Source organism: Coturnix japonica, chromosome 4 (assembly GCF_054131305.1).
Source record: "Coturnix japonica strain WE chromosome 4, WE-NBRP24, whole genome shotgun sequence".
Lineage (NCBI taxonomy): Eukaryota > Metazoa > Chordata > Aves > Galliformes > Phasianidae > Coturnix > Coturnix japonica.
In genome coordinates, this window is record NC_140666.1 from 29206104 (window position 1) to 29228185 (window position 22082).

Below are 22082 nucleotides of genomic sequence, written 5' to 3' on the forward strand. Positions count from 1 at the left end.
TGTGCTCCAGCCCCCCCAGTAGCTTTGTTGCCCTTCTCTGGACATGCTCCAGGGCCTCAGAGTCTTTCATGTACTGAAGGGCCCCTCAAGTACAAAAAAGTACTCGAGGTGTGGCATCACCAGTGTGGAGTACAGGGGGATGATTACCTCTTTGGTCCTGCTGGCAACACCGTTTCTGATATAAGTCAGGATGTCATTGACCTTCCTGGCCACCAGGGCACACTGCTGGCTCATGTTCAACTGAATGTTTACCAATACCCCCACGTCCATTCCCTCTACAGTCTTCCAGCCACTCTACCTCAAGCCTGTAGCATTGCCTGGGATTGTTGTGACCAATGTGTAGCACCCAGCACTTGGTCTTGCTGAACTTCACCTTACTGGCCTCAGCCAAGAGATCCAGCCTGTCCAGATCCCTCTGTAGGTCCTTCCTACCCCCAGGCAGATCAACAGTACCAGCTGGTTTCATCTGCAAACTTTCTAAGGGTGCATTTACCATCCCCATCCAAGTCATCAATAAAGACACTGAACAGGACAGGCCTCAATACCAACCCCTGGGGAATACCACTCGTTACTGGTTGCCAGCTGGACATGATTCCATTTACCACCATCCTCTCTGGGCCTGGTCATCTTAACACTCTTTTCTTTTCTCATCTGTAATACATTTTTTCAGCAGTGAAGTTTTGTTGGTCTTTTTAGTCCTTTTAATCCAATGTTAAATAGAAAAGTAGAAATCCCTGCAAAAAAATTATCTAAACCTGTACTTAGTACAAGTGCTTTGGATCTTCTTCACAAATGCACATTTATATGTACACAGGAAAACAACAAAAAAAAAAAAAAAAAAAAAAGGATTTTATTAAAACTAAGATATATAAAATTGTATGGACTGCCATAATGGATCCACTTTCCATAAATTGCTTGTTTTGTTCTATCATCTTTTCCATCATTCTTCATCTGTTTCCACTATGTTCCTCAGCAAGAACTGCTTGTACTTCTTGGTGTCATTCTAGTTATGTACAGTAATTACGAATAAATGAGCAAGCTGAAAACATTTGCAGTATCAACATTATATTGTCATTAGATACACTGAAAAAGCAGTGAGGGGATTTAAGAAACTGTACTTTTTGTGCAGAAGTCTAATCTGGTTAGAAAGTTTCATCCTATCTAGTTTAAAGATTTAAAGCCTTCTATTAGTATCTTGCATGATGCTGAATTCTCTCTTATTGTTTATTTTGTTTTTGACTCATGAAAAGGAACTGATGCAAGGATTACAGTATTACATTCCCAGTGCAGTATAATGAAACTTGTAGCAGACTGCCAAATGTGTTCTCAGTTTACTGGGGTTGTAAATTTTGCTGGTGTACCTATCCAAATATATTTTTGTTGTTTACTGTTAAATGGCATGACAGTCTTCTGCATTTTGGAAGCAAAACAAGTTTAAAGCTTTTGAATAACAAACTCTGGCAAGAGCGAGATGAAAGTTTTTAAGGTGTATTCTGAAAGTATTATGGAAAGCACAGAGTACTTAGGCCAAACATTTAATGATCAGCAAAATCATTAGCAGCTAAAAATATCCTCAAAATGGGAAGCACTGAGCATCAGTAAGAGTAGATATTGTTATCTGTTGAAATGGATTCATTCATGTTACCAATCTTCTTTAAAAGGAATAAATAAATTCACATACCTGTATACACAGGGTAATGCTCATCTGAAGGCACTTCTCAGAAAACACAGGGTCTGAACATGCCCAAAAAACAAACATAACTGCCACAGATAACACAGCTAACAGTTGGGAAGCTTACCCAAATCACTAAATTAGAAGGTTCTGTGGCTTTACATCACTGTAACAAATTCGTGAGTGAAGACCAGAAAGTAATAGTTACCCATGTAACAATAACTATGTGGCTTTAGATATACAGGGAAAAAAAACAGAGATTAGATGGGGCTATGCAACCAATGAGACAACTGACAACTTAGGCTGACCACCTACATTCAACAGCAATAAAAAGTGCTGATAAAGAGCTCTCTCAGCCATCATCTCATTTTAAACCATTCTGAGAAAAGGGAGCTGGACTGGATCATCAAGAGCAATGATCAAGGATCCAGCGAACTTTCATCCTATTTCAAGTCTGAAGATTTCCCTATTAGAGTTGTGCAGTCAGCAAACATCATTTGATTGTAAATATTAATTATTATTCTGCAAATATAACACTGCATGCTGTATTTCATCTCTGTATTTAACAGCTATGTAATATTTTAGATTTAATATAAGTTCTTTTACTTTGTGAATCTCTTACTCCAGAATTGAAAAGTAAGAGAGTATTAGGTATTAGAAAGTTTAGTTTCTAAAAGCCAAATAGGTAAAGGCTTTAAGCAACCACAAGGAACATGTAAGCAGAATGAGCAATATGTAATAATTTGACTTAAATCTTTGCAAATAATTTCCCACACATCAATTCCATGTGCCCTAGGTAAAAACAATGCAGGTATACTAAAATGCTTGATCACAAGCTTCAACATTTTTTTTGTTTGAAATAGGGTTTTTGATCTAGCCTTAATTATTAATTGAGCTATTTTTTAATTGTTATACACAATTCAGACTTGCTTGAAATTACAGTTTTATCATATATATATAAAAGCTAAATGCCATTGCAGAAATATGTTCAAATGTCCACAATAGCATGAAAAAGTAACTATATTAGATAATTACTATACATGGCATAGACTTCTATGTACTCAATTCAGACTTTGGGGACTTGCAGGCATATACACATATAATTCACTAATCTGGTACCTTTGAGCCACAGATTTTTAGTTCCAAATGCCATTAAAGTTGTACAAGCGTACAGTAACATACACTCATTATGGCCACTGATGTCAAGGGGTACCTTCCAGGAGCTGCTTAGCTCACCAGAGGGGGAATTTTTAACTTTACACATTTTGTTCATTTTTTTTCCTTTTGTGTAAGGTGAATTTTATGGCACATTTATCAAGTGCTCAAAGTGTTTAGAATTGATTTTCATTACGACACGCTCTACTGTTTTTATACCCACAATTTTACATGCATGACAAATCATAGCTCGTTAGACATTATTTTCAGGTGCAGAAGTGAAGGCCAATGTTTCATAATGTGTTTTTTGGAGGCCTTAACACTATATGAATTATAACTAACTTTATGAGGACATCTGGTAAAAGCACCATATTGTTTCATGCACAAAGTAAAACACATCCTTTATCCTAAAACAATCACCATTCCCCAGTTTATGCAAAACCTTTTTGTTTTTTGCTTTTTAAATCAAAAGTTGTAATAAACTTGGGCAGGACTATTCAAGTGGTTCAAATTCTTCAAAATTTCTCAGACACTGTCACTCACAACAGTATTTGTACAGACCAATGATTACTCTATAGGTGCTTTTATTTAATCTCTGACAGCTGCAATTTGAAGTTTTATCACCAGGTAGCTGCATGGAGGTATAAAATAAAACCCTTTTGGGATTATCATAAAGGACAAGACCCTACAAGAAGCTCAAATAGATAGAAAAGCAATCTATATGCCACACCAAAATGATATTCTTAGCACATAATAAATTTAACACTTTTTTTTCAGAACTCATTTTACAGCCAAAGCACTTCCTTTACACATCACTTAATAACCTGAAATGATTGGTCGCATTGATGAAGTCAAGATACCAATGATGTAAAGCAGATAAAACCCACTAGAGGAAAAAAAATGGGAGGAAAAAAAAATTAAAAAAAAATTTTAGATTGAGAAGTCAAAAGATGAACCTAGGTAATGTGGGTATTTCAGTATATGCAGATCTGAAGTATTGTACTGACCTGTCTCCTACAGCCCAACACAACTCCTTAACCTTCCTACTCAGAAAGAAAACCTCAGTCTACCTTCAGCTAAGATGGGTTTAGTTAAAATATCAACTAGGATTCAAATTGAACAAAATAACAAATGCTCAGTGCCTCACTAATTTCTTAAATCATCTTAAATCTCATCTGAAATTAACTAGCACCCAGCTAAAGCACATGGTGGATCATTTCTCCAGAAAGACCAGCAACACAAGCATTAATATTCAATATTAGGAATATTCATCTATCTTTTATATTTCTGTATATATATCTTTATATTTCTGTATTTATATTCATGTACCTTTAACCTAAATATGTCAGTTGAATGCTTATATTACTTTCCTGCTGAGGGATTTGCACTTCAATATTCTTTTTGTACCTATCCCAAAAAAGACAGTTGACATCGACAGAAACACCTGTTAGCATTTAGATGTTTATATACCCACCTCTTCTACAGCACACATTGGATTGCAGTTAGATCAGTTTAGTCAGTCCCAAATCTACCCCATGGCACATTCCCCTTCTAGATCAAGCTATCAACTGCAGGAGAGACACTGAATGGAGTAGTGAACTTCCACAGTTAAAGAATTCACTGAAACTTGCCAGAGTAAGCTGAGTTAGGAAACCTTAAAAAAAATCTGTATTTTTTTTCTGTGATATTTTCTTTCTTAAAGTATTCCAACTTTTAGTGTTTCTAACCAGTAATTGGAGGATGGAACAATTAGTAAGGCCACAGAAAAAACAGGAAAAGAAACTTTGCACTGTAACTTCACAGCAGGTCATAGAAAATGTGTTTTTTCCTCATTGTAACTTCCTCCAAAGTGAAATCAAGCTTTCATAAGGTTACTCCGCTGCAGAATAAAAACAACATTTTCTTGCTGTGGTTTGTGGTGTTTTTGTTGTTGTCATTTTTCCAAATAATTCAAAATTTTCCATTTGCCTTACTGGTAACAGATGCTTTGATTACAAAATCTCAGAATAAAGAAAGTTAAGCTCATTCTAAGGGGAGTGTTCCTAAGAATAAATGTCAAATTTCTCTGAAAATCTATTGTCTTGCAATTAGCTTGATAATGCAATCTGTGACCATTTACACATATATTATAGTTTTTGGATATATATTTTTTGTTTGTTTGTTTTTTCATTGTAGCAGACTTTTTAATAAATTCAGCAAAGAGCCAGGAATGACTCAAATAATCATTACAGCTTAGGAGAGCCAGACAGTGTTACCTGCAGACATTAGCTTACAGTGGGGATTACTCACTAACAAGACTCTAAGCACACTTTAGGCAAGGCATGCCATTAGGCTGAGCTCACAGCAGTATCATCTCTATGTTTGCTGTGGCCTCCTTTCTGCACTGTAGGCAGAAACAACAGTTTTCAAGGCTCTTAACACGCCTTCCTGGCACCGCATATCTCAAAGTGTGATAGCCCTGACACGGGGCTTGGGAAGACCCATTCACACCCACACCTATACCACATTTCCTGTATTCTATGCAACAGGCTGGAATTGATCAAAAGCCTGGGAGAGGGAGTAAGAGAGCCTTCACAACTCCCATGCAGACACCATTCCATGCATTCCACTCTCTCATGCAGCACTACATCCCTCGTTAGCAACCGAACCAACATTTGTTTGGTCCTTGTACACTGTCCAATCGCAACCTTCCCTGGCTATATCTATCATGGGATATAGCACACTCCACTACTTTGCTTCCTTCTCTAAACCACATCACTCAGTGCCATATCTATTTTCTTGAAAATCCCCAGAGACAACAACTCCACCACTTCTCTAATCAGCCCATAATACACCATTCTTTCTGAGAAGAAATTTTTCCTAACATCCAACCTGAACTGCACTTGGTGCAGGTTCTTGAAATTTAAGTTGTGCCCTGACTTAAATTTTCTTGCTTAGAACTGTAACAGGTAACAAGATGGTGAAATGTAATATGTATCTTCTTTATGACCTACAAACCAGTGAAAGCAGGGCAACAGGTTGCTTCAGTAATGGTACAGAGTAGACTGGAGAAGCTTCCTTTTAAGGTTCTGCAGAACATCATTTTCTGAGAAAAATGACCATAACTAGCATGTATGGGTTGTTTTTTGTTTGTTTGCTTTTAAAATCAAGGATGCAACAAGAAAAAAAATCAAAGAAGAGAAACAAAACTTTAAAATCAAGGTGGCATTACACTACAACTGCTTTAAAATGTTTCAGCATGACAGTGATGTAAAATATAGAACAAGTAGATGAATTGTCTGAATTTAAGAGACATTTTTCTAATTACTGTTGTTAAAACATTCTCACCTTTCTATAAACTCAAGATGGTATAGCTGGTCAAATTTGGATAATAAAAGTGCTTGATTAAAGGTACAGATTTAATGGTAATGACTGAAAGGTTTTATTACACAATATGGATGCAGTCTACAACCACACTCTGAACAAGGAAGTGCTTCCATTGGCTGCAGACTGTTACTGCTGCCACAATTTAAGGTAATGATCACGACTCTTGCAAAGCCTAGAAAACAGTGCAGAGACCTACTACTACTTCAAAGTATATTAAGAACCAGCTTCTTATTTAAATAATTCCAATCTAGAACATTCCACTCCTCAATACATAACGTTGCCTGTTCTCATTTAACCAAAGTAATACAAAACTCAAGAAAGAACCTCCCCAAATAATAAAGCTTTCACATGAACCTATCAACCAAGAGCTAAGAAATGGGAGAGAGGAGGCCAGGGGCGCTGTCCCTTGTGCTGAAGTCCAGCACAGAGTCACATGCATGCAGAACACAGCAGACCGAACTCCATTCAAACAAAGTCCAATTCAAAACTAAAGGAGAAAGCTTTGTCTGTGCTACATAGAAAAGGATTTTTCACTTTCACTGTTAAAATGAGCTCAATTCAAATCTTGTGACAGAAAATCTGATCTACCTTAGAAATTAGTCAAATTCAGTATTATTTTGTCCATCATCAAGAAGAATAAATATAAGCATAAAAATATTTTTATACAAATCTATATGTTGATGGACTACATTCTTAAAGAAGCCAGAACTTTCAGAATTTTTCCTTAAAATTTTTCTTGTTCAGATAGCAAGGCTTAGACAAAATGGATATACCTGTAGTACTGGCATCACAAGTTTTGCTAAGGTGGAAGTACACTCACAGTCTCTCAGCCTTCCTGATGTTCCTTAACTAAATGAATAATTGAAATCATCTGAATCTCCACATCAGTAAGGTGCCTTTAATGAGAACAAGATTTTGTGGCTATACATGACCACAACAGCTGCATGCTAAAATGCTCTTTAGATTTGAGAGTATTCCTCTAAAAGGAGACTTGGAACACAGGTTTTATTGATTACTAAGCCCTATCCCAGATAACTTTTGTTTGAATTGCATCATCTGCAACAGTTCATAATAAAAGTCAGCATGAATCGTACCTGGAGCAAATTATCAGTGTTTTTGCTTTCTGATTTGTTTCCAATTCCAGATAACCCCATTCAGCTACCAGACTTAGAAACAGGAATTGATTTAGTAAACCAACTACTACTTCAACACAACTGAGGAACTCTAATTCAGTCATGAAACTCAAGTGAATGGAAGGTTATATCTGAAGACAGGACAACAATTGCTAATTGCAAACGATGTCAGATTTTTTTATTTGGTTGGTTTGTTGAGGTTTCCTATTTATTTATTTAAAAAACAACAACAAATATTTGGCAGGAAGAAAATTACATTAACTTTTTAATATGGCAAATGCTTCCTTCATAAAATCTCAAAGTAACATTAGAAGGAAATCCAAGTGAAATGAAGACTGAAGCCTAGTGTTTGGAACTGAAAACAGTTTTTGAGAAGGAGAGGGGAAAGTGCACTCACACTTCTTGTATTTTCAATTTATTGGAACTGGGAATTTCAAAGATAAAAAGAATTATGAGCATCCAACTTTCTTATAGACAAAATTCATCAGCACCAGAACACATTTGTCAGCAGATTCTAAGTACTGTCTATAAACGTTCAGGAAACAAGTTACAGAGATATGAAATCTTAAGCTTCTAGACCTTTATCAGTGAGAAGACCAATTTTAAAATCAATACTGCTATTTGACACACAGTCGATACACAGCAACTCAAGTTGCTGAAATACGCTTACCATCTTTTTTTTTTTTTTTTTTTTTTTAAATGAAAAGAAGGCCTGACAATCATTCTATGCAATCAGTATCATTTATGTAATCTTATTAGGAAGAGCAGACTGTAAAGAACTGGCAGTATCTTACAGTAAGCTACTACAAGCACACCAAGAAAACTCCTGTTTTCTTACTGACAGCAGAAGAAATTTAAAAAAGATAAAAGGACCCCAAATTAGTAGAACAAACCTAGCCTGTGTGAAGTAACACTTCTTTTCTCTTACTGTCATGAAATTGCCAGTTAAAAGTAATAACAGCTCCTGAATTAGCTATGTCAGAAGGCATAGCTAATTTCTTCTTTAAAGCATCTGAAGGACCTTACGAATAGACTTAGAACTATACTTTTCTGGGGAATATTTCAATCTGTTAAAAACAGCAAAGAGCTATCATCACAGCATTACAGAAAAGGAAGCATTAAGTGTGTTATAATTGCAGATACAGGTGGATTTCCAGGCAAGTGGAGTATGGTTGTCCAAACAGTGGTCACGTCAAGAAAAGAAGAATAACATCCTATGTCTCTTGAGAATACCACAAAATACTGTCAAACACATGGTCAGAGATTTTGTCATATATTGTATTTAAAATCACGAGTAATAGGTGCATTATATTCAAACACAGAAAAAAAAAAAAGTATGTCAAAGTATGTGTCAGCAAGCAGATTCGTATGCTGGAGTTCAAGTCGTGACTCCCCACCTTCCTCAACATCTCTACTTGAATGAAAACTAAATCTCCTAAAGACAAGAATTACATGGTGCTTTAGACACAACTATACTTGAAAACAAACATCCCTACACTTCCTGTAACAACATTACTGTGTGTTAGGTAATAGATGACCATACCTATTCAACTGTTAAATTATAATTATGAAAATTAAAGAGCCGAATGTAAGGCAATCATCACCAAAACCACAAACATCTATTATCCGTATTAAAAATTACTTCATTAATTTCCTAGAATTATAAGATATTTATTCGGTGTCCTCAAGACATGAAAAAAAAGAAAATGAATGAAAATATAGTAGCACTGATATCAGTGAAATTCTGGCAAATCACTCTGATTTTACTTTCTGATAATGTAATCAAAGTCATTTACAAATTTAACTGCACAAAACAGTGTGCTTCCCTATCTAAAAAATCCATTGCGTTGTTCGACTTTAAGTTATAAGACAATAAAACAAAAGGAAGATGTGTAAAACCATACTATTTTTCTCCAATTATAGACAGGTTTTGAGTATCAAATACCGCTGCACTTCACAATTGCCACGAAACTAATTTCATAGGGATGTATAAGTATTTTCTTGTAGCATGCAAGAAAATGTCTTTTATAATGTTATCTGTCATTACATCTGCTTGAAGTTAAGCAAGTATCATGTGAGAGTACCTATTAAAAAATATATATTCTCATTAAGAACACTGAGCTACCACTGCTCTCTCAAAATCAAGTCAACATCTCTTAACTGGTTTATAAGATTTAGGGAAAATATTAGCTTTAACCCTAGTTAAAAGTTTTTTCTCAAACAAGGTATGTAGTATAGAAGGACTACTTTTAGAAGCTCCATGTAGCCATTATTATCATATTGGCATTCTTAATCTTCATCATTTTTTCATAATAAGCACCTATGGCCCATAATTAATAATGAAGTGGCCCATAACAAATATTGCACTTAGCATTCTCAACATTTGGCGACTGTTGGTAAAAGTGTGAAGCCCCTTGTGAAAACTTTCAGATAAAGCATGTATGCAAGCAACTGTAATTACAGAAGAGCATTATAAAATCAGCTGCATCATGAATCATATGCAACAGAGGTTCTTAAGTCAATCAAATCTATGAAATTCACTGTGAACCTGGTGAACCATTCTCTGCAAAGTGCTTTGCAATTAGACAGAAGATGAACACATCTTTACAGTTAAAACTGTTGTAGGGATATCTCATGTAAAACTCCCAAGCAGTAATAGTAATTAGCACACAATCCTAAAAACTGCTATCCTAGCAATTGGAAAATACTTCAGTTTTCCACATGACGATGCTCTCACCACCCTAGGATGATCATTTAATTTCTTTCTCTAGTTTTTTCACTTCAGGATCCCTACTAGTGGAAAGGCGGAGGAAGCAGGTACTCACACAAACAGGATCAGTGAATAACATGAACACAGAGCAACTGAAAAGCAGTATATCCAACAACACAAAGAAACGCAGAGTATAAGCAAGGAAGTTTTCCTTTGTGAGAAGCATGCTGTGCAAGAAAGGCAGGGATAGAAGACTATTTAAATAGGCTTGAGAAATTCTTTCAGAACAGTAAGAAGCCTTGTTCACTATTCCAAAAGCACATCCACAAAACCAACTTTATCTTCATAATTTACTGAAGGCGTAGGTTTTATGTGAAAAACAGTATAATACTTCCGCTACCCTGTCCATCACTCTGTAACTGATAGTCATAAGGGAGGAACATGATTTTGTGCAGTAGGATAGAGCTCTGCCAGCAGAGGTCACTTTGGCAAACTGGAAGCTGGGTGTTTGTTATTTAATATTGTTCTTCTAAAAGGAAGAAAACTTCCACGAGCTTAGCCAACCAGGCCATTTTGCTATTTTTTTGCTATGTAAAATATTTGAGAAAAGACTCTTGGGTTTTTTCTAAGTGCATGGGAAACTGCTGACCACAACCTGAACCTCTGACTGACCACCTAAGACAAGCAATGAGTCAGCTGCAGGAGCACAGGTGAAGGTAATTCAGCTGCAACGGGTGGAGCTTGGCTCCACCTCTCCCAGATCTCATTTAAGGGCCAAATACCAGTAAGGCAGGATGTCTTCCTCTGGAGATCACTCCTTTGTGGAGTTTACAGCAAGCCTTCAACATCGGTGAGCACTTCCATTTATTATGGATTATCTTTTCTTCACGATAAACTTTCTTAATGAAACATCTGTTTAAATCTCTGTTTACCTATTGATTGTACTATTGTACAACTGTACACTGAGATATTTAAGTATTAATGAAATTAATGAACCTAGTCCTTGGGGAGTGGGGGGAATGAATAAAAGTATATGAAATTATTCTTCTGATTCAGATGCTCCACAATTCCCCCCTACACATGCTAAATTAACTACCACACCTATCTGATCTGTACACATGTTGCATGTATTCCCCAGATGAGTCTACTGATCAAGCCAAAGCCACAATGTCAGAGAACAATTTTAAACCATGAGCATGTTTTATATTTTTGCATGCATTCTTAAGGCTATGTTTTATGCTTCTGTTTTTCAAATGTCAAGTCTTAATACAAAGCACAGTTGCCACTTGAACCCTGACCCTTAACCAATCACTAGAAGAAAAAAGATAAAGCAAAAGCTTTCTGTTTCAGAACAGAGATATGGAGAAACAATTCATTCTGATATCAGTACTATCAATAAGTAACTGGGGCTACTTCCAGAGAAGGACAACGTTTATACATAGGTGTTCAAACAAACAGCATAACCACAATCCATGAACTTGTAGGAGCCAAATATTTTAAGGGGGGGGTGGGAAGGCATGCTAAATGAAAAGTCTGCAAGCTTACCAATATTCTTCTGCAATCAAACATGCTAGGAGTATCAATCGTGTTGAACGCAACAAAGGTCAAACACACCATACGATAAGTTAAAACACAGGGATGCAGCTTACCACCTAATCACACAAGATAATACTTAAAAAAAATATTTTTTTTTATTTTTTATTTTTTGCAGTTTCTTACTTTCCATACAGCAGCAGGGAGAAAATAAATAAATAAAAAAAATACCAGAGTCAAGAAACAGCAGATGCCTGTTATGTACATCTACTGCTACATATAGAAACAAGCTGCTTGTTTTTTCAGGGGTGTGGGGAGGGATGTTTGGTTTTGTTGGAGATTCTTTTTGGTCTTGTATGTTCAAACTATGCAGAGAAAAAGAAATTTCTACCTGTAAAAGTACCATTAGAAAATGGCACTGGCTTTTCTGTACTTTCTATTTTAACCATTAATGTAATATGAACCTACAATTTCTTAATTGGAACAACAGCACACAATACTTACTGAAGGAACACTCATATGTTTATGAATCAAAAAACACTGATGCTTTTTAAATGATAATAACGAGTAAGTCGCTGAGCTCATGCCTATATTTGCTATGAATTATACATGCATCAGAAAGGCAGGCTTTAACATGGTATTTTGCTGTTTTTAAGCAGAGATAGGAGTCTTATTAAAGCTACTTTTTCATCTAACCAGTAATAAAGCAACTGCTACTTGAAACCTTTAAGGAACAATGACTGTCAGCAGTAGTGGACTACATGCACAGAAACAAAAATGTTAAAACCTCCCCACTCCCCAGTGCAGTTTGTAACTTCTTTTATTTTCTTCCAGCATGCTCCTTTTTCTCATAAAGCTGAGATGTTCTCAGAGGAGCTTGATTCAGCGTGCTAAAGCAGGCTGCAGCTACAGCACAATGCATCCTGCTGAGCAGCCAGAAACATTGGCTACAAAAGGCAGACTTTTTCTACCGTACCAAAGTAAAGCCTCTCTCTTACCTCGACTTCCTTGCTCTTCTCTTTGTTTCTGCCCATTGAACTTCTCCCATTGCTGGCAGTCTCCCGCGCTGGAACTACAGAAATCTGTTGGAGGGGCATTTCTACAGTGCTGCAGGTTGCCAATACCTGATTGGATGCCTTATATCTTCACTCCCCCTGAGTAGCCCACCTGTATAATTGTTCATATCCTTGCTTTGCCAAGCTCAGCTCTAAATAAAAACGGGAAAATATTATTTGAGAAACTGTGTAGCATATGCCAGGGTCTTCCTTCAAAAAATGTAAAGCAAAGCAAACTGAAAACACAGATGAGGAACAGCAAGCAAAGAAGGTGTAATAATCCAGAGTTTCACATTCTCAGAGTGATGAGTTGCTGTAAGTTGTAACTCCTCTGTCGTGTCCCTAGAGCACCCCTTTCCCCCCTAGCCCTCAAAAGCATTGTGGGAGACGATTCAATTTCTGTGTTACCTAATAACTGTCATGGAAACCAAGGAAACCTAGGTCTCGCAGGCCCTTATTAGCAATCGCTTCCCTTTAATGGCACAGACTCCCACATTTGCAGCGGCTGCCACTTCTGCTTTTGTTTCCCATCTGATTCCACAGGAGTCCGCTAAGCACCCAGAGGCACCGCGTTGTGCTGACTAGGTAAAGCAGCATAAGGCTGAAAAGCTTAGTGCCCTATTTTGGAGCCAAAATCTCCTCCTTCAAAAGCACCGAGAGCTTGCTGTGTCCTTCATGCGTCTACAATAATCTGCTTAGGTCAAAGGATCTGCCTTGAGTGAAGAGCAGCAGTGAGTGAATGAGGTGTAAAAATGAAGACAAGACTGGGAGCAATTGCAAATGTGCCTTTCTGAAGCTGATAGTAAAATGTTAACCCTTTGCTGGGCTCTTGTTTTCCTGAGACATCCCAGAAGCAAGCTTGGTATGGGAGCCAAAGGCAGACCCGCATCTTTACAGCATTCACCTGCACTGAACACTTAGTTTACATGAACTTTACCCACCCAACAGCTGTTATAAAAAGCAAAACCCCCTGAAAAACCAATTCACCACCTCCTCTTCCCCAGAAATACAGAAGAATATCCAAGGTGCAGAGTAGCAAAAGTAGATAAGAAGACAAGTTTTTATAATGTTTGTACCTCTTAACATATCAACTAGTCTTGATAAAAATTACAAATTCATGCAAAACTGATTTTAATTTTAGAAAAAGTGAAGATATATTTAAGATCAGAAAACCAATTCATAGCACTGTATAAATAACACAGGAATGAAAGCAAGGAAAAATAAACAGAGTAAACACCAACTATGTTGTAATATGTTGTCAATTAAGAAAAAAGTATTTCTCTGTCTTGGGATAAATCATCTTCAATTCCAGCCTTATACAGTTGTGTTTTCATGCATTTGCATGGTCGAGTCACCATCCTTGAATGTGTTTAAAAACCATTTGGAGGCGGTGCTCAGGGACGTGATTTAAAGGAGGGTTGTTAGGGTAGTATGGTTAAACTGTGGTTGGACTTCATGATCTTTAAGGTCTTTTCCAACCCAAGCAATTCTATCACTCTACGATTTTTAATTCTCCCAAGTAATTACTGCACACAAACAGCTTAGGTTTTTCTTAGAGAAACATGGGGAGAAGTTAAAGCACTGTTGATGTATATATTCATATTAATGACATTGATTTGCAGTTAATGTCCAAGTTAGCCTGAATGCATGTTAACGAAAGGAGATTTTTCTGAATTTTAAATATAAATCGGGTGAAAGAAAATAAAAGTACCCAATTATTAAAGCAACTGTATCTTTGACAGCCTTCAAAAACAAGAAATGCCATATCACAGAATGGAAAAGTTTAACTATTGATCTTAAACTGTACTATAATGTAAATGAAACTCCCTCTTAGCGTAACAAACAGTTTTAAAGCTACAGATAAACTCTTTTCTTTCCTCTGAGGAACAAGAGGATTAAGAATCCTTGAACTTGGCTCTGCTTTGTCATGCTAATTATCTACCTATTTGATAAAATCACTGGTCAAAAACTAGGCATGTTGAGGTATCAAAACGACCTTTCTGTTAATGTGTTTTCATGTCTAGCAAAGTTTTAAAAAGTCAATCTGCCTTTTAATACTGTGCCAATAATTCTCCATTTTAAATCATCTAAATGTGAGGTTCAAATCAGATTTCTAGGTTAGCCAGTAATCTCTGTAATCTCATCTATGTCTTTCTGAGTTAGTCAGAATAAAGACCTTAAAGGGTGTGATGTGCTTAGTTCTTTTTAAAATTACTAAGTCTAGTGGCCCCTTTCCCTCCCAATGAACCTAACTATGCCACTAACAACTATAGAAGAAGGACTATAGAAGTCCTTAGATGTTGGTATAGTAGACTGCGTATAAGTAATCACAAATGAACATTTGCTATGAATGCAAGATGTAAGAAAAGGTAGAAACTTATAGACAATAGTTTTGAAATCTAGCAATAAGATGCATGGTCCCCAGAAATAGTGCAGAAAAGTTACACCATGTATACTGTGCTCCCTTTAATACCTAAGCAGGGAGATAATGCTCCCTCAAAGATTTCCATACATATTAGAATGTTCCCCACACACTTCAAACATCTCTGACAGCTAGTCTCTCTATCTCCACTGCCATCAAGGGCCTCTTGAACATATATGACCCACCACAACTATAGTACCATTACTTTATTAATAAGAAATTTACAATAAGTATAACTCTACCATCTCAGTTATTCTCATCACAAGTTTATTTAAGGAAACAACAAATAGTGTGGTTTTATCAAAAGAGGCTGGCAGATGCACAGCATTTCTAGATCACTGTATGAAGTACAAAACTGTCTGTAAAACAGTTTCTGCAATGGTATCATTTCATTTTTGTCTCACGCTAACAAGTGCATCAAATCAACTGAGATCCCACCTCTGATCTGCACAGATGACAAAATTACAGAAGGGTCAAGCATATAACTGCAGACAGTTAATGATAAGAACTGTTAAAGAATGATCAAATCATTATGGTTGGAAAAGACCATCAAGATCATCTAGTCCAACCATCAAATGACAATCTAGCAGAAGAGGTACATTTAGAATCTATAAATAGAGGCTAACAAAAAGAATCCTGTCTACAGCATTACAGCCTAACAACACTCTATCAGCACACAGCCATGACTTAAGCTTACATACAAAAAATGTAATCATACACATGTATTTATTACTAAACACACACAAATGTAAGTATTTCCAATAACATTCTCTAAAGAGAATATTTTTCTTTTCTCTTTTACAGAAAACTCAGAATTAAGTAATTTCTACACGTATGATCAATTTAAAATTTACTGTCATACTAGAAAGAGGAAGACAGAAAGGAGATCATTTTCACTCAAATAAATAGTGTGGTTTCCCCTCCTCAACACAGCATTTTCTCTTACATTAAGTTTTGAGAGGAGAAAGAAAATAATCTCATCTTTATTAGAAACATTTATTCATGGTACCTGTTGTAACTTTATGTCTGTCCCACATTTGCACCTTAGGTACAGAGAAGCAAGTCTGATCATCGCAGTACCTGTGGAAGTGGATACCTACACCAGATAATGATCAGCCAGGATGATGTTCTGTCACAAGCAAAAGTTTCTATCACCTAAATTAAAAATGCAGGTAGTGGGTATCTAAAACAGACCAAACAAGACCAGTGTAAACCAAACCCTTGGGCTTCACAGCATCTTCAAATTACATCACATCAGAACCAAATGAAATTCTCAGATAAATGAAAAATTGCCTTAGATCTCCCATCCCTCAGAGTTAAAAAGAATGAAAATAAAAGCTAAAACCTACTGCAGTGAAAAGCTAATCCTGGTATTAGGGCAAACATGAAAGATATCTTCAGCAAAATATAACGGAGGAGATTATTTTTAATTGTTCTAATTTTCCTGAAAGGGAACACTTGTTCTTCTCTACTGTCTGACCAGTAAGTCTTAACCATCATACTGTGTGCTAGCTTCCAGCAGAGATGCCCCAGGAATGAGAGCTTTACGCAAAACTCTTGTACAAGAGAAGCCTCATAAAAAGCACAATTTAGAAGCTGTTTAAACAAAGTGAATAGAAATTGACATCTTTGCAAGTTAGATCATCAAATGGTTGCAAGATGTCCTATCAGAAGTCACTTCACAAACACCACATTGAGTTGATATGCCAAGACTTGAATTTAGCCATCATGTCAATCCTATAAATCTATGATCCTATGTCACCAGACACCTACGTAGCTGCCCTTCCAGTCCACCTTTAGGATCATAACTGAGTTAAGTGCTGAGAAGTAATACTTGGTGTAATATGAATACATTGTGCTGAAAGTATTAAAGAAGCAATTCATTAAAACAAATAAATGTGATTAGATTTTTTTTTTGTATGAATACCTGTACAGAAATATGCAGTATCACATATCATTTCACTAACAGCATTACTAAGCATTGATCTTTTTCTTCAACTAAGAACATGGCAAACATGGACACAAATTTTAAAAGCAAATCAAGAAAGAATAGCTGACAAGAGACTGGATTATTACCATCTGCCTCTTGAAGTAAACAAACCAGCAGACTGTTGCTAGGGTGAAATACATATATGTATTAATTCCAGCAATTAAACAAAATTTACACTATCAGCACAGTTTCCTGTAAGTAAATTTGAGAACAAGAGTATAAACGCACTTACAGAACTTACATTAGAAATTCATTAAGTGCCTGCACCAAAGAAACTGGCAGTGCCCCATGACTTTCATGAAGATTTATATGATCTTGGTCCTGAAAGGCTGCAGATGGCTTCAGTTTTTAAGAGGTGCATACATTATTTTATTTTGGTAATTATGACCAGGAGTGGTTCAAATTGCATTGTAGATAACACTAAGGGAAATAAAAATGTATATGACAGTAAGCAGTAACGAGAGAGGGGCCATAAACAAGTAGAATCAGGGACTAAAAGCTGCATTGAGATTCACTGTTGCCTTTGCCTCCTACCATTGCTATGCTAAAGGCAGACACCTACAAATGACATGCACTTGAAATAATGTGTATTCAGTACATCAGCCTCCCTCAAGTCACAGACTACCACAGGTACTGCCTGCCAGTTGCTCTCACACATCTGCACAGAAAATACATAACTTCAAATGTTAATATCAAAAGGAGCAGCTGAGACTGTTCCATCTCTTCTGCTTTGCAGGGAACAACTAGCTCTGGATGTTTCCCTATTAGAGATTTCTACATTTCTATTTGTCAAGGCTTGTGATATGATGAATTCGTTCATCATTTACACTTTTTCTATAAGTACATAAAGCGGTTTTAGAAAATAATGTAAAACTTAAGGCAACACAGTACAGGAACACCATTCAACAAATTGTCAGGACTCGCTGCAGAAACCTTTCCAGTTAATAGCAACACATCAAAAATGTACTAAAAGCAACACGCACATAAATTTTGAGACTCCTCAGAAGACAACCTATTCAGCAGACTTCATAAGTTTCTGGCATTCTTTTTTCTCCAAAATGCTCCGTAAGCATACTGTAACCAAAGAATCAAAAAGTTTATTTAAGTTACAGCTGCAGGCTAGATTTAATAAAAGTGAGATATGTAACAACAGAACAATGATAAATTGAAACAGATTGCTGCTCCTAGCTCTTAAAATCAATTATTTTTGTGTCTGCTCGATAGTTGAATTAAAAGCAGTAACTGATTTGTACTGTAACAGAAAAATCTTTCAAATGGATACCTGCATTAAGATAGTGTTAGCACTGTAAGTTCATCTTATCTGAATAAAACAAAGAACACTATCCCTTCATCTTGGCACAGTGACTCCAGGAAACAAGGGAAGACTTGCACAGAAGTTTCTCCAAAGTACCAGCTGTCTAAAAAGCCTATCACTTTCACAAAGTATAGCAACATCTTGAAATATTCGTCTACATGTTACTATGCCTCAAAAAAAAAACCCTGAAAAGTTAAATGACAAACTTGTACTTTGAATGGGAGACTCCTTCTCTAATCAATGTATATCATAAAATAAAAAGCACTCAAGAAGCTACTATACTTCAGTGATGTGTAGCTACTCACTACACAGACAGACCTAACTTGTGGCAGCAAACTTGTGTATATGTCCATAGAGGTCTGTCCTATCACCTCTCCAGTTCAGGTAGCCCCACCTTCATGATGAGCACTGCTCTCACAACCATAGCACTCCCTAGGAGCACTAGTGAGCCTTAGCAGTATAAAAAGAAAGACAATGTTATTTCATAAAATTTTATTGTATGACTCTATATTCTTGGTTTTGCCATGGTCAACACACAGAACTCTTCGCACATGAGCCCAGCTGCCTGGCAAGTGACTACCATGTAGTTGGGTTACGCTTATGACAGAAAAAAAAATTAAAAATACTGAAGAGTAGAGCGTAAATACAGATACTGCCACTCATAGCAGTATGTTTGGTTCTTCATTAGGTAACTTCTTAATTACACTCTTGTAAAACGTAATTTAGCTTAGTTCTCAGAAAGCACTCAAAATGGTTATGACAGAATCACTGAAATGGAATCCATCTGCTTAGACTTAGGTCAAATGCTGCAAAACTGAGACCAGCAAGCTCAAAAGTAACGGGGTTACTTAGAAACACTGGACGTTAAGTTCTTGGCCAAGATTCAAAGCTATCACTCGACACAGGGCCAGTGACCTGTGGGAAGACCTTGAAAATTGAGATACGAGCATTAGAAACATGATCAGTAGCATTAGGCCACAGCTCTGGTAGAAGAGGGAAAAAAAAAAGGATGGTAGCAGCCATTAGTCCAGATGAGTAAGAACATCCAGAGGATGATTACAAAATGCTAATTACCATCAGCTGTAAAGATGCACTACAGTGCACAGAGCAAGTTATTCCAAACTCTTATTTGTGTGAACAAACTTTACCAGTAATTTCCTCAAACATTAGACTTTTCACTACTCTCTGAGATAATTATCAGCGTCCTGAAGCTGGTGACACTGACACAGTGAGAGACATCTTAAAAAAAAAATGCACAACAAGAAGTTTCTATTTGCTATCCCACCTGCATCTGCTACTGGCTACATATATTAAGATTTTAAGACCAAAGATGCTTCTAGTATTGGGATTTTTTTGTTTGTTTTTAAATGCATTTTCAGGTGCACAGGATATCTGTGATTATGATATCAATATTCTCTCTGTTGCTGTTTGACAAAGGACAAAGACACTCACAATTAGTGAGCAAAACTAAAACCTTACAACCAGATCTAACTGAGCAAATATTAAAAGTTTATTTTTAGATAACATCTTTCATATTTGCTGAGCATTAACTGCTTTGTCAACTTCAAGTACCAGAATGCTCAAGGGACTTGAAATAAATGCAAGACAACTATAAATATCAAAAGAATATTCATTAAAAGCACCCTTTATATTTTGTCAACTTCCCACAGGTGCTTATTGCTTATTACTCTGCATTTTTTCCTTTATTTTATAATTATTTCTTATAACTTAAAATACTGCCATTTCCACCTATTCTCATTTTGCAGTGACCCCTTCCTCCAGCCCTCCTTCTTCATAAATGTCTGGATAGAGCTTTAACCCTGACTAAATATTCATATTATAAAAACCATCATTTCTCTGCTTTCTGTTTTTGATATTCAATTCCATAATCAGCTTTTATTGAAAATAGCTCAATAAAAGAAATCTTCTATATGAGGAAGTTTTCACCCTTACGTCCAGCCTGTGTGTTGTCTGGCTTTGAGGCTCCTCCTGCTGCTTCAGAGAGAGGATGGCTCATTCCATTATGATAAAGACACCATTAAATTAAAACAGCATGGAGTTCAAAAAGACCTGTGGAAATTTACATTACAGAGGTGGAAAATTCACTTTGAACTCACTGGTGTTTCTGACCCACAAAATCTCCTAGCTTCATCATCATAAAACAACTGCATGCGAGATGTATTATGCTTCTCTGTAATGCTATAAAACAGATTAAGTTCTAAAACTGAGATTCATTTCACATGTAATTGTATTTCCGGTATAGGATTAAATAATTTTTAAAATGTGGACTTCATATTCTTGAAAAATTGTCTTTAATCTCCAAATATTTTGTAAATTTAAGACTAAACTGACCCATCATAAGTCAGTACCACTCCTAGATTATTGCTGCCTACTATGCAATTTATACTTTGAAGGAGATAAATTCAGTATTATTTGCTTACTTTGTTACCCAGTATCTCCTTATTTCTTTTGCTAACAAATTGAAAATGCTGTGAATTTAAATGCTGGTGTTTCATTATGTAAGGAAATTACTGATGTTTTTCAATTAAAAAGTAAGCCCACAAGGAACTGATGTCTGACTGATACATAGGGTCAGCAGCCTCGTTTGCCTGAGTACACAGATCCGTAACTAAAGTGAAGAACTTCAATGCAAATGAGCCACCAGAGGGAGCCCATCCAGCCTTCGGAGGATAATAGAATTATATTGACATTGGCAAAAAGTTAATTAAACAGTTTTTCTAAGGGCTGCTGACTGAGTTCAAAACAAAGCACATTCCCTGGCTGAAACTACATTCCTGAGAAGCCTAACAAAAACAGAAGAGATTGTTTCTTTAACAAATGGAAGACATTTCTGATTAAATACGATAATTAGAATTAGAAACACACACTAGAGGCATGCTACTGCACATGCTGACATAGGCAAGCCTTTTCTTCTTAGTTTCTCTTTATTTTCTCCAGAAAAGAAAAGAATTCTAAAGCATTATAAATGACAAGCCAAAAGACAAGAAGGTTAGTTTTACATAAAAGTCATAAATATATACCAAAAGCTAAGCTGCATAACAATAAAAGGATATTTTGTTCTAAGAAAATATAATTTTTATGATACTTACATAACTCTGTAATTATTTGTTACTTCTAGATGAACGCTGCATGAGTTTACTACCATAACAGAGTTGTTTCATCTTACTTTTAAGGGACTCAGATTCAGAAAACAAATTCCTCAAACTTCTACTGACAGGTCTGATGTGATGTCATTGTAAGATCTGTTAGCATTTGCTGAAGAGGCACACTGAAGTAGGAACTACTACAGGTTGTCATATGATGTTCACTGTCAACAAACCAAGAGTTTTGCAAGAGCCTGTTACTTTCCTATGGAGTCAGAGATACAACAATGAGCATGGGCAGGGGGATGGATATGAACAATAAGATTACTTCCTAAAGTAAAAGCACCTTTCAACATAAATAGTCAGACAACTGTCTGCGACTCTGTTTGGAAAAGGTCTCTCTAATCATCTAGTCCAATCATCAATCCATCACTACTACTGTGCCCACTAAACCACGTCACTAAGCACCACATCTTTATGGTTCTTGAACACCTCCAGGGATGGTGACTCCACCGCCTCCTTTAACAGCCTGTGCCAAAGCCTCACCACTCTTTCTGAGAAACAACTTTTCTTCATATTCAACCTAAAACTCACAGCAACTTGAGGTCATTGCCTCTTGTCCTATTT

General features: G+C 36.3%; 1 protein-coding gene across 11 annotated transcripts in view; it reads right to left on the reverse strand.

The window, feature by feature from the left end:
* Positions 1 to 22082, reverse strand: part of MARCHF1 (membrane associated ring-CH-type finger 1) — a 195243-nt gene that overhangs the window by 98270 nt on the left and 74891 nt on the right. For 3 of the 11 annotated variants that reach the window (XM_032443962.2, XM_032443960.2, XM_085544808.1), the window contains exon 3: positions 12568 to 12776. The exons of 5 other annotated variants lie outside the window; for them this stretch is intronic. In XM_032443962.2, the coding sequence (XP_032299853.1) occupies positions 12568 to 12666 (99 nt within the window). In that variant the 5' untranslated portion in view covers positions 12667 to 12776. Of the gene's footprint in view, positions 1 to 12567; positions 12777 to 13032; positions 13217 to 22082 lie in introns of those variants that run through there. 3 more of the 11 variants (XM_085544809.1, XM_032443961.2, XM_085544806.1) reach the window with 3 other exon arrangements.